The 14,070-nt window shown below is 42.3% G+C and overlaps 1 protein-coding gene across 8 annotated transcripts in view; it reads left to right on the top strand.

Moving 5' to 3' along the window:
• Positions 1-14,070, top strand: part of LOC147122081 (uncharacterized) — a 144,749-nt gene that overhangs the window by 113,678 nt on the left and 17,001 nt on the right. For 7 of the 8 annotated variants that reach the window (XM_085982815.1, XM_085982814.1, XM_085982813.1 and 4 more), the window contains 4 exons: positions 1,604-1,720; positions 8,223-8,251; positions 12,576-12,648; positions 13,106-13,222. In XM_085982815.1, the coding sequence (XP_085838941.1) occupies positions 1,604-1,720; positions 8,223-8,251; positions 12,576-12,648; positions 13,106-13,222 (336 nt within the window). The other variant, XM_085982817.1, reaches the window with a different exon arrangement.

Below are 14,070 nucleotides of genomic sequence, written 5' to 3'. Positions count from 1 at the left end.
ATCAGTCCTTGCTACACTGTTTCAGTATTTCTTGGTTGTTCAGCAATGAAAAGGATCAACACTAGGCAGTAGGCATTCCATGTCTTATGGGGCTTGATCTCCATGGGTGGCTTGTGATATGCTGTGAGAGCAATCATAATATCAACCCATTCAGCAAGGGTTGAGGATCAAACATGGGACTTTTGCCTGGTCTGTATGCAACTTACCCACTAATATATTGCACAAGCCTGTGTGTTTTCCCCCAATTTCCATCTAGTTTAAATAATTTCCAAATGTTTCATTCCAGACTGGCAATATTTGTCAGCTGTCCTGTGAGGAGAGATCGAGTAGAATGGGCCTATACTGTCTGGAGCTTAGAAGAATGAGAGGTGATCTCATTGAAACATTCAGATTCTGAGAGGGCTTGACAGGGCTGACACTGAGAGGTTGTTTCCCCTGACTGGAGTGTCTAGAACTAGGGGCCTTATTTCAGGATAAGGGGTTGGTCATTTAGGACTGAGATGAGGAGAAATTTCTTCACTCAGAGGGTTGTGAATCTTTGGAATTCTCTACCCAGAGGGCTGTGGATACTGAGTCATTGGGTATATTCAAGATATTTGGACTCTAAGGGGTATGGGGATCAGGCAGGAAAGTGGAGTTGAGGTCGAAGATCAGCCATAACCTTATTGAATGGCAGAGGTGGTTAAGTGCTTTCTCTGTTCCTCTGCCTATTCTCTCGTACTCTATACAAAGAGATACCAAGCCACTTTATAGTAGTATTTTCCTCTTACAGTGCAATTTCCCAGTTCTCTCTTTCTAGTTCATCTAATATAGTTGGCAGATCTGACATTAGTCTGGCACTCTACTTAACACATTCTGTATCAAATGGCTTCCCTGGACAAGCTCAATAAATCTTTCCCTCCGAGCTGTTTATCCTGTGTTCTTATGTTCTTATTTGCATTCTTTCTCCTCTTCCCCCCTGAAGTCACCTACCAGTACTTCACACAATTGACCATTCTTCATTATGTAGGTTTGCACAGTGAATGTTCTTGGTCTATCTGCGCTGGTGGGGGTAGTATTATCACACCTGAATGCAATCTTATCTATGCAGTGTGCACATACACTTTCCAGCAAGAGTCACTTGGTAGCAATCAAAATTGGGTAACCGGGCTGATTGTTTTTCCCTCCCAAGCCTGGGATACTGAGACCACTTGTAGCACCCTACTGTCACCCCTGTTGAGATCAGCTAGCTCCACACAGGTTAGAAATTGGGCCAAGGACCTTTTGGTTTATATGATGCAGTTCTACAGTTTGAGCTTCAATCCTTGTGTGTACTTATCCCAATGGAGAAACAGTTCGGTTGCTACAATTTGCCTCTGCCCCACAGGTAGGGAGGAGAACCATCAGCCATTGTCTCTGCTCGGGATTGCTATTCAATGATCCATACTGGAAAGTGTTTTTGCTTGGAGGTTGGGTGAGGTCAAGATTGGGCACAGCTGGGGTGTCCACTGTTACAATCTGAGCTATCTCCCAACACTCCTCACTCATGTTCACAGCAAAAAGGCAGTTTCCTGAGAAAGTGTAAATATAGGCTGTACATTTAATGTTCTTCACATCTATCTAGGCCTATTAAAAAAGATCGAATAAAAGAATTGGGAAAGCTGTTCAAGAAGGAGATTGGTGATGGAGAAAGGGAGAAGAAGGTAAAAATGAAGAAAGACAAGTCACAAGATCATCTCAGGTATTTATAGCAAGAACTATTTACAAGCTGTCGTTTTCTCAATCTATATGTGCTCTATTTCGCTCAGTTTAATTTTTTTTTACTTTCTCTATGCATTCTCATTTTGCATGTTCTCTTTTTTTGTGGGCGTCGCTGGCAAGGCCAGCATTTATTGCCCATCCCTAGTTGCTCTTGAGAAGGTGGTGGTGAGCTGCCTTCTTGAACCGCTACAGTCTGTGTGGTGAAGGTATTCCCATCGGTAGGGAGTTCCATGATTTTGACCCAGCAATAATTAAGGAACGGCGGTATATGTCCAAGACAGGATGGTGTTTGACTTGGAGGTGATGGTGGTGTTCCCATCTGCCTGCTGCCCTTGTCCTTCTAGGTGGCAGAGGTCACGTGTTTGGCAAGTGCTGTCTTAGAAGCCTTGGCGAGTTGCTGCAGTGCATCTTGTAGGTGGTATATACTGCAGCCACGGTATGCCGGTGGTGGAGGGAGTGATTGGAGGTGGTTAAGGGCTTTCTCTGTTCCTCTGCCTATTCTCTCATACTCGATAACAAGCCAATTTATAGTATGACTTTTCTCTTACAGTGCAATTTCCCAGTTCTCTTTTTCTAGTTCATCTAATATAGTTGACAGATCTGACATTAGTCTGGCACTCTACTTAACACATTCTGTATCAAATGGCTTCCCTGGACAAGCTCAATAAATCTTTCCCTCCGAGCTGTTTATCCTGTGTAATTACCGGATAATTGAAATTCAACTTAAATGACTGTGACATCTTAAATCCGACTTTACATGGCCTCAGGAGTACATTCAAGAGGCACATCAGCGAAACGCATTCCTAATGTTTCTAACAGTATTTAATCAGACAGAAAGATGATTAAAGTACAAACATTATTAATCATCATTTCTAGTTACTGACTGAAATTTTTTTTTTTGGAATGTGTCAAAGCCAAAATAATGGCTACAATAAATTTGAAGTGGATGTTTTGGCGCTGTGTTCCGTGTTAAAACATTTTTAATGGATTGAGTGGCGCAGTATCTTGATGCGCACTCTTTTTACCTCAGGGATTTGGGTCTGAATCCAGCTCAACCTGATGGGATGAAAGTATCCTCTCTGCTGGTTGTAAGGATCCTACAGGAAATGAGTTTAATCAATCCCAGTTCTATTGGGTGGGTCACAATGTAAACCTGCCTGTAATGTGTTTTAATTGTCACTATCCAGAGGGGCAGCAAATTCACTGTGGTGGGAAATGGAAAATTGCACACTGATGCAGTATGACTCATTTTTGAAATTACTGTTGAGACACTGCAGAAGCAGTTTTAATTTGCACCTAACCCATTCTATACCAGACTCTAAGAATGCTTAGTACTAATACTGAATGTGACGAAGAGAAAAAATGTTCTCTTTCATGGTGCTAGCACCTCTCATCTTGATAATGTAAATATTTCCAAAAATAGTATTTTAAAATATTCCACTAAGATTTTTTTTTAGGGGGGTGATTGCTGAATAGTCAAACATCAAACGCTGATTTTAACTCTGGGTGGAGGGTGGGGTGCAGGGGTCAGGACGCATAGCAAGCTTGCATCATTGCGCCATGTGAGGCTGAGAGAGAATTTAACTCCTGGACCTCGTTTTGATGTTCGCGGTCGGATTCCCACTCGAACCCGGTGGGAATCAATAGGTGGCCAGCAGGCGGGAGCAGGATTCCGGGTGGCAGGAGGCCGCTGCTGGGGACCTAAGGGAATAATCCCTGGCACTACGGTAAGTGGTGGTCAGGAGGCAATCACAGTCAGGGAAGGGAAGTCCGGGGCCTACCCAAGGTTTCTGTGTAAAGCCTGGAGGAGTAGTGCTGCTCCTTCTGGCCCACAAGGAAACCATAACAAAAATTTAAACTTGCCTCTTCTGGCTCCGCTCCTGCTAGCCACCAGGTATTTCAGGCAGGTCCGACACTCAGCGTGACACAGGGTTAAAATCCGTCAGCATCTTAATTGGGTCATAGGACACTGATTCTTGCATATTTGAGGCCCCTGTCTGCCTCCAATGCCTCCCAAAACCCAGAAGTTAAAATGGCAGTGGCGTGAGTGGGGAGGTGAATCCTCTTCCTCTATTTTAACCCTCTGCACACCTTGTTCTTATTGCGCATGGGGAGGGGGGGGGGGTGGTTGTTAAAATTGGGGCTCAAGAGTCTAACTAATGTTTTTTTTCTATTCGTAGAAGATGTTAAATAAAGATTGTGCATTTATATAGTACCTTATTACTTCCTTTGGACGTCCCAAAGTGCTTTTTAGAAAATTAATTACTTTGGCAGTGTGATCAGTATTGTTTTATGGACAAATGTGGTAGCCAATTTGCACACAGTAAGATCCCACTAACAGCAAATAAGATGAACGATGGGATAATCTGTTTTGGTGGTATTGTTAAAGGGTTGAATGTTGGCCAGGACACTGGAAGAACTCCCTACTCTTCTTCAAATAGCGTCATGCAATCTTTTACATCCACCTGAACAGGCAGACAGGCCCTCAGTTAAACAACTCATTAGAAAGACAGGAACATAAGAATATAAGAATTAGGAGCAGGAAAAGGCCATTTGGCCCCTCGAGCCTGCTCCGTCATTGAATAAGATCATGGCTGATCTTCGACTTCAACTCCACTTTCCTGCCCTATCCCCATATCCCTTAATTCCTTTGGAGTCCAAAAATCTATCTATCTCAGCCTTGAATAAACTCAACGACTCAGCATCCACTGCACTTTGGGGTAGAGAATTCCAAAGATTCACAACCCTCAGTGAAGAAATTGCTCCTCATCTCATTCTTAAAAGGCCAGCCCTTTATCCTGAGACTATGACCCCTAGTTCTAGACTCTCCAGCCGGAGGAAACAACCTCTCAGCATCTACCTAGTCAATCCCCTTCAGAATCTTGTGTTTCAGTGAGATCACTTCTCATTCTTCTAAACTCCAGAGAGTATAGGCCCAATCTACTCAATCTCTCCTCATAGGACAACCCTGTCATCCCAGGAATCGATCTAGTGAACCTTCGTTGCACTGCCTCCAAAGCAAGTATATCCTTCCTTAAATAAGGAGACCAAAACTGTGCACAGTACTCCAGGTGTGGTCTCACCAGAGCCCTGTGCAATTGTAACAAGACTTCCTTACTCTTGTACTCCAACCCTCTAGCAATAAAGTCCAACATGCCATTTGCCTTCCTAATTGCTTGCTGTACCTGCATGCTAACTCTGTTTCTTGTACTAGGACACCCAACTCTCTCTGAACACCAACATTTAATAGTTTCTCACATAAGAACATAAGAAATAGGAGCAGGAGTAGGCCATTTGGCCCCTCGAGCCTGCTCCACCATTTAATGAGATCATGGCTGATCTGATCTTGGGCTCAGCTCCATTTCCCTGCCCACTCCCCATAACCCTTCACTCCCTTATTATTCAAAAATTTGTCTATCTCCACCTTAAATATATTCAATGACCCAGCCTTGACAGCTCTCTGGGACAGAGAATTCCACAGATTCACAACCCTCTGAGAGAAGAAATTCCTCCTCATCTCAGTTCTAAAAGGGCGACCCCTTATTCTGAAACTATGCCCCCTAGTTCTAGATTCCCCCATGAGGGGAAACATCTTCTCTGCTTCTACCTTATCAAGCCCCCTCAGAATCTTATGTTTCAATAAGATCACCTCTCATTCTTCTAAACTCCAATGAGTATAGGCTCAACCTTTCTTCAAAAGTCATCTCAGTAATCAACCTCATGAACATTCTCTGAACTGCCTCCAATGCAAGTATATCCCTCCTTAAATAAGGAGACCAAAACTGTACGCAGTACTCCAGGTGTGGTCTCACCAATACCCTGTACAGTTGTAACAGGACTTCCCTGCTTTTATACTCCAACTCCCTTGCAATAAAGGCCAACATTCCATTTGCCTTCCTAATTACTTGATGTACCTGCATGCTAACTTTTTGTGTTTCATGCACAAAGACCTCCAGATCCCTCTGTACTGCAGCATTTTGTAATCACCCATTTAAATAATGTTTTTTTATTTTTCTTACCAAAGTGGATAACCTCGCACTTTCTCACATTATACTCCATCTGCCAAATGTTTGCCCACTCACTTAGCCTGTCTATATCCCTTTGCAGATTCTTTGTGTCCTCCTCACAACTTGCTTTCCCACCTATCTTTGTATCATCAGTAAATTTGGCTACATTACACTCGGTCCCTTCATCTAAGTCATTAATATAAATTGTAAATAGTTGAGGCCCCAGCACTGATCCCTGTGGCACCCCACTAGTTACCGTTTGCCAACCGGAAAATGACCCATTTATCCCGACTCTGTTTTCTGTTAGTTACCCAATCCTCTATCCAAGCTAATATATTACCCCCAATCCTGTGAGCTCTTATCTTGTGCAGTAACCTTTTATGTGGCACCTTATCGAATGCCTTCTGGGAATCCAAATACACCACATCCACTGGTTCCCCTTTATCCACCCTGCTCGTTACATCCTCAAAGAACTCCAGCAAATTTGTCAAACATGATTTCCCTTTCATAAAACCATGCTGACTCTGCTTGACTGTATTATGATTTTCTAAATGTCCTGCTACTGCTTCCTTAATAATGGACTCCAGCATTTTCCCAATGACAGATGTTAGGCTAACTGGTTTATAGTTTCCTGCTTTCTGTCTCCCTTCTTAAATAGGGGCGTTACATTTGCGGTTTTCCAATCCGCTGGGACCTCCAGAATCCAGGGAATTTTGGTAGATTGCAACCAATGCATCCACTATCTCTGCAGCCACTTCTTTTAAGACGCTAGGATGCAGGCCATCAGGTGCAGGGGACTTGTCCAGCTTTAGTCCCGTTATTTTACCGAGTACTTTTTCTTTAGTGATAGTGATTGTTTTAAGTTCCCCCCTCCCTATATCCCCTTGATTATGTATTATTGGGATGGTTTTAGTGTCTTCTACCGTGAACACTGATGCAAAATATTTGTTCAAAGTTTCTGCCATTTCCCTGTTCCCCATTATTAATTCCCCAGTCTCATCCTCTATTCTGTTTTCTATTCTTCCTACCAAAGTGAATAACCTCACATTTACCCACATTATACTCCATCCACCACCTTATTGCCCACTCGTTTAACCTGTCTATATCCCTTTTGCGTTCTCCTCACATCTTACTTTTCCACCTAGCTTTGTATCATCAGCAAACTTGGCTACATTGTTCTCGGTCCCTTCATCTAAGTCATGAATATAGATTGTAAATAGCTGAGGCCCAAGCACTGATCCTTGCAGCACATCACTAGTTACAGCCTGCCAATCTGAAAATGACCCGTTTATTCCCACTCTGTCTTCTGTCTGTTAACCAATCCTTTATCCATGCTAATACTTTACCCCCAACCCCATGTGCCCTTATCTTGCTTAACAACCTTTTATGTGACACCCTATCAAATGCCTTTTGGAAATCCAAATATACTACATCTACTGGTTCCCCTTTATCTACCCTGCTAGTTACATCTTCAAGAAACTGTAATAAGTTTGTCAAACACGATTTACCTTTCATATAAAACCATGTTGCCTAATGTCTGCCTAATCATATCCTAATTTTCTAAGTACCCTGTTACCACTTCCTTAATAATTGATTTCAGCACTTTCCTGACCAACTGATATCAGGCTAACTGGCCTGTACTTCCTGGTTTTCGCTCTCCCTCCTTTCTTGAATAGTGGGGTTACATTTGCTACCTTGCAATCCATTGTGACCTTTCCTGAATCTAGGGAATTTTGGAAGACCGCAACCAATGCATCCATCATCTCTGCAGCCACCTCTTTTAGAACCCTAGGATGGAATGCAGCATTCCACTCGTGGGGAAATCTAGAACGCGGGGGCACAGTTTTAGACTAAAGGGTCACCCATTTAGAACTGAGATGAGGAGGAATTTCTTCTCTGAGGGTCGTAAATCTGTGGAATTCTCTGCCCCAGAGAGCTGTGGAGGTTGGGTCATTAAATACGTTTAAGGTGGCGATAGACAGATTTTTGCAAGATAAGGGAGTGAAGGGTTATAGGGAAACATAGAAGATAGGAGCAGGAGTAGGCCATTTGGCCCCTCGAGCCTGCTCTGCCATTCAATGAGATCATGGCTGATCATCCAAATTCAGTACCCTGTCCCTGCCTTCTCCCCATATCCCTTTAGCCTTAAGAAATATATCCAACTCCTTCTTGAATCTGGCGGGCTGCGGGCAGGAAATCAGGCCCTGCTGTTAAAGTCATCAGGGCCTGGGGAAAACTCAGCCTTTCGGGTTTCCCGAGCACCTCAGAGCCTCAGAGCCCCCCGCCCCCCCACCTGACAACCCACTCTCCTCCTTAAAATCCAGCCCAAGATGTCAGCTGGGATTATGTGCTGGAGTCCAGGAGTGGGGCCTGAACCCACAACCTTCTGCTCTGGCAAGAGTGTTACTACTGATGCTTAGTTTGAAATTAGATGTTTATTTCTGAATATGATTTATCCATTTCATATTTCCACAGTGCAAATTCAAGATCACAATCCACTTTATGTGAGTACTATATTACTGAAAAGATCTGGAATTAATTTTAAACATTATTGAATTTATTTGAAATGCAGTGGTCATCAAGACTGAGGCAATTGAAAGTTCCTCTTCTCACTTGACCCAAAATATGTAACTCATAATTTCTTATTAAGTGAAAGTACGTTGTAATGTTATTGATGTGCAATAAGTAGATGTATTTCCAAAGACATTCTAAATTATTTCAGCATGCAGTTACTTGGAGAGTGAAACTAGTTTGTGTTTTGTTTTCTTTTATCTGCATTAAAATAGAAACTTGCACCCAATTTTATTATGACTGACTATATAGCCCAAATTATACAAGGTTCCACTGGTGGCAGGTGGAAATCAGAAAATTGTGCCCCGAACTCGCATCTGATTCAGAAAGGTGTGATTTTTGAAGGGAATGAAGAGGAAGTGCTACAGGCAAATCAAACCTGCATTTAGAGAGTCAAATTATTGAAATGAGATCCCACATTGAATTCACAACTACGGGTGAGGTTCTGCTCCCATCTAAAATGGATGTCTGACTATTCCACAGGCCGGACCTACTTTGGCCCATTTCATAAAGCAATAATGCTGGTGTTTAAGTGGAACATTTTACTACATTAAAGGTGCTATTTAAATGCAAGTTGTTGTGAGTTGGCACTCAAGTGTAAATATTTTTTGTAGCGATTATTCATCCAATTCTGCATTGAATATCTTGTAAGCTTTTTCCATGTGCATTTATGGCTTTGTGTGAAAACTTTGTTTGCCTTCCTACAGTCTTGGCAGTTGCTTCAGCATTACAAGTTGCAGTTAATAAATTTGAGAGAATGTCAATCCATTTGGCAGTTCCCATGGCGGTACTTGAATTAGACGAGGAGAACTATTTCATCAGAAGATTAAAATCTACAGGTCCAATGACACATCAGCTGTTATCTTTGTTCCTGTTACTACCCAAGGGCATGGACTTATAGACCATCCTCCTCCTACCTTGGTGTGTTCAAGGAAACCTGTATTCACTGCCTCCGCTTCACAGAAGAGACAGTGACTGAGATGAGCCATCTGCTGTGGATGACCTGAAGAACTGGCTCTTCCTGTAGCTGTGAAGGACACAGTGTTAAGTTTCCATGCAACAAGATCATTTCAGTGGCAACAAAGGACATCTGACAGATAAGCCAGTTTGTAGTTCATGCCATGACTGGTCACATGTTTTTACTGCTAGTAGGCTCTGGATGAGTAAGAGGAGGGGGGTATTGTGGCGAGAACAGCTGTACAGGCAGGGAGATTGGAGTAAAACTGTAGAAACTACTTTCAATAATGGACACATGCTGCCACTAACCAACTTTATTTTGGAATGAAAAGGCACACATTGTGGGGGGTGGGGGGGGGAGAAACAAAGAATATATTGCACATTCCCTCTACTTGGGCTGAGCTGCCATCTCCCTTGGAACACTTATTAGGGCTTGTTTCCTCTTGGGGCGGGGGGTGCACACAGCATACTGGAGTTGCACTGTACCTACAGAGTAAGAAGCCGACAAAAATGTCCTGACAGGGCCTTCCCTGAGAACCTTGCAAGTGTGCTCATGTCTACTGGCATTGGGGCTTTCTGCCTGATCCTGGAGAATATCAGCCAGAAGGCTTTGAGGTCCCAACGTAGTGCTGAAGGGGTGGGGTATTTTTCTACTCTTGCTCTTCTGCCTCCATGGATCTTTGGGTTGCTGCCAGAATCTCAATAGATTCTCTGGTCCCTACCAGCTTTTTGGGGATCTCATTTGTTTGGGTGCCTATGGTGCACTAGGAGAAAAGTGAGGTGAGAAGGCCAAAATTGCTCCTTCCACTGCATTAGCATATTAATGCTGGCCCTTGGCGCTTAGCACAGACCCAATTCTGCCTATGTCACAGAGATAGGTGGCATTGTAGGCAGTGTAGATGAAAGCATAAAATTACAAAGGGATATTGATAGATTGTGAATGGGCAAAACTGGTAAATGGATTTCAATGTAGGCAAATGTGAACATTGAACCTAAAATGGATAGAATAGGGTACTTTCTAAATGGTGAAATGCTAAAAACTTTGGAGGTCCAAAGAAACTTGGGGGTCCAGGTACATCGATCGTTAAAATGTCATGAACAGGTACAGAAAGAAATCAAAAAAGCTAATGAAATGCTAGCCTTTATATCTAGAGGACTAGAATACAAGGGGATAGAAGTTATGCTGCAGCTATGCAAAGCCCTGGTTAGACCACACCTGGAGTACTGTGAGCAGTTCTGGGCACCACACCGTGGGAAGGATATATTGGCCTTCAGAGGAGTGCAGCGTAGGTTTACCAGAATGATACCCGGACTCCATGGGTTAAATTACAAGGAGAGATGACACAAACTAGGGTTGTATTCCCTAAAAGGTTATGGGGTGATTTGATCAAAGTCTTCAAGATATTAAGGGGAACAGATAGGGTAGATAGAGATAAACTATTTCTGCTGGTTGGGAAGTCTAGGACTAGGGGGCATAGTCTAAAAATTAGAGCCAGACCTTTCGGGAGTGAAATATGGAAACACTTCTATACACAAAGGGTGGTAGAAGTTTGGAACTCTCTTCCGCAAACGGCAATTGATGCTAGATCAATTGTTAATTTTAAATCTGAGATTGATAGATTTTTGTTAACCAAAGGTATTAAGGGATATGGGCCAAAGGTAGGTATATGGAGTTAGGTCACAGATCAGCCATGATCTCATTGAATGGCAGAACAAGCTCGAGGGGCTAAATGGCTTGCTCCTGTTCCTATGCCCATTTTGGGAAATGCCAGAAATCCTGGAGCAGCACAGTGGGACAGAGACCTAACATAATGGGTCTTCACCCCATATTACTTTTTGCTGCACCTGGGTTCTCAGTATTCTGGACCCACTTGACAAAATGATTCACTTCTAACTAGGAATACACCTGCTTTGATGTCATTCTTTTGGCAATGGGATGAGAATTGGTGGTCTTGCTCTTCCTTTCCTCCCCTGTCGATGCTTTACTCTGAGGGGTGACCAAATTGTTTGGGAAACACAATAGTGGAATACATCAGCAGAAGTTTCAGAGATCCATAGACCTGGATATGGTTTGTTGTTGGGATATGGTTTCATGATTGCAATTCTTCCACTTGCTGCAATTCATGTGTAAGCTTTGATGGTGACTATTGGCAGACAACTTGATAGCAAACACATCACAGTCGAGCCCTTTCTAGTTCTCACCTGATTCACAGGTATTCTGGAAAGGGTTACTGGATAAAGATCAGGAGCTGAACCTGGTTCAGTACAACCTTCCCCCCCCCCCCCCCCCCCAACCCCCCACACTCCCTAAATCAAGTCAAACTTTAGCAGATTTATTGCTGTTCTGACTGGGACGGACTAACTCCACCTGGATCAGCTACTCAATGGATAAAGTTGCTAAGTCACTGATTTTAAAATTGGTGCTGTATTCCTATTTCTTGGGCACTCATTCTTGTACTTAAATTCATGTATGTTATGCAAATGCCTTGCATAAATGTGTGTTTATTTTGTTTTAAATGCTCTGCTCCATCAAAGCATTCCAGAATCAACAGGTTGCATTTAAATAGTGCCATTTAATGTAGAGAAACATCCCAAAGCACTTGAGGCACAAAGGAAAACATGAACGCTGAGCCAAAGGAGGAGATATTAAGATCGGTGGATTTTAAGGAAGATCTTAAAGGAAAAGAGGGAGGTGGCAAGGTGGTGGGATTTTCAGAACATGGAGCATAGGTGGCTGGAGTACAGCCACCAATGGTGGGACGAAGGAAGAAGGGTGATGTGGAAGAGACTGGAGTCAGAGGAATGGAGAGTTCAGGGAAGGAGGAGGTTGTAGTGCTAGAGGAGATTAGAGATGGGGAGGGAAGAGGCCATGGATAGATTTAAACATGAGGATGATTTTATATTTAAGATGTTGGGGACCAGGATTCATTAAGTCAGTGAGGACAGGGATCATGGGCAAGTGAGATTTGGTGCAGCAGAGCTTTGAATGAGCTGAAGTTTGTGGAGAATGGGAAGCCAGTCAAAAATGGTCAAGTCTGGAGATGGCATGGATGAGGGTTTCAGCAGCAGAGTGGCTGAGTTAGGGGCAGAATCATGCGATATTATGGAGGTGGAAGTAGGCAGTCTTTGTGATGAGACAATATGATGGCAGAAGCATGGCTCAGGATCAAATAGGACACCAACATTTTTTCTAAGTTTGATTTAAAGCAAAAGCATCAATGTGAAATATGCATTAATGTGTTTGTTTTTAAAAACCCCTTTAGTCTTGTTTTCTAATCAAACCCTTTTTGTATTCCTCAGCTATACCTAACTTGGAAAGTAGCGAAACTGGTGCGTATGAAGATGTTAATGTAAAGGAACACAGCGATTCAGAGTAAGTGATTAACTTGCCATTGTCACTTTGTCAACTACAGATTACGTGTGCAGATGTGCTCATCAAAATGGCATTTCTTAATGGAAAGAGTTTTTTTCCCAACTTTTTTCCCTCCTTTCTTGACGACCATGATTCATATTGCGGAAAGGTTCTCCAAGTGGCCATTTTTTGTGTGGTCTAGTCAATGAGTGTCAGCAAATAGTGATCAGGAGTGATGTTTTGTTTAACTCCATGGTTTTCCACTGCATTAAATTCTTTTGTGTTATGCCAGTGGTAGGATATCAAATTTAATTTCACAGATTCAAAGACTATATATCCGAATATTCTTTTCATATTTAGTCCTCCATCTTCCATTCATCCAGAAGTTTTATCTATCTTTTCTAGTGAAATTAGCGTAGGAAACTAAATCTATGTTCTTGTTGGTTCATGCTCTGGTATTTTTCTGTGGTCTTTATAGAGACAAAACTTCCAAATCAGATATGAGTAAAATCAGCTGGGGAAAAATCTTCAGGAAGCGTGAAGAAAATGCAAAGAAAACAGGAGAAATGAACACAAAGTTAGAAGAAAGTGAAAGGTATAGTGAAATATGTACTATCTCTCTCAGACCTGAGGAAAATGGTGTGTTTATAGATTACTATAGTAGTTATTGTAGAATAGAACCCTGATACCAATAATGGTACTAGTAGAGTTTGTACTTGCTGAATTTTACTTCTGATAGTACAATTTGTAATTTGATTACAAAATGCTGCATGTAACATATGGTCCTACTATTTTTCTCTCAGTGCAAAATGTCTAGTCCCTCTTTAACACGTCCTAATGACAAAACATCCAAGATTTAGAATCTGTTGTTGGATATTTGTGAGCGTGGACTGTGTCTTTGATGAAAATGGATACTGTTGCATAAGTACCATATAAATATTATCCAGTTGGTATGTCTAGTCTACTGGTATCTTAAATTAATTAAATTAGTTATGAAAGCAATCCATTAACCAAATCCTTACAGTGGCGGCAAAATTTAGTCAGGTTCCTAGACACTTGCATACAAGAGTGGAACCGTTAAAATATTTAATAATGTACTGTAGTATAATGGAGTGAATCTTTGAAAGGTTTGGTCCTGTTGTAGGAATTGACGAATTCCTAACTAAGAACTGAGGTCGACTCAGGCGATCAAACAGGTTTTTAATGTAAAACTAAACGAGTTTAAACAGTTTGTTGAGATCGATACAGGAGAACCACGAAAACAGGTCTGTACAAGTTGAAGCTTCCACGAGGACTGCTAGGGCGGTCCCGTGGATGGCGTCATGACGTCATCGCGTTTGCCCGTGCTTTTAAAGAGACCACGCCCCATACATGCAAACAGTATGTACAAACACAGAAATAACTAACAGACTGGTACAGGCTTAGGTTGGAGTAAAACATCGT

This window comes from Somniosus microcephalus, chromosome 3, assembly GCF_052327205.1.
Source record: "Somniosus microcephalus isolate GS21.2 chromosome 3, FLI_Smic_1.0, whole genome shotgun sequence".
In the NCBI taxonomy this organism is placed as follows: Eukaryota; Metazoa; Chordata; class Chondrichthyes; order Squaliformes; family Somniosidae; genus Somniosus; species Somniosus microcephalus.
Note: the sequence above shows the minus strand (reverse complement) of the source record. Positions and strands in the feature narration are given on the sequence as shown.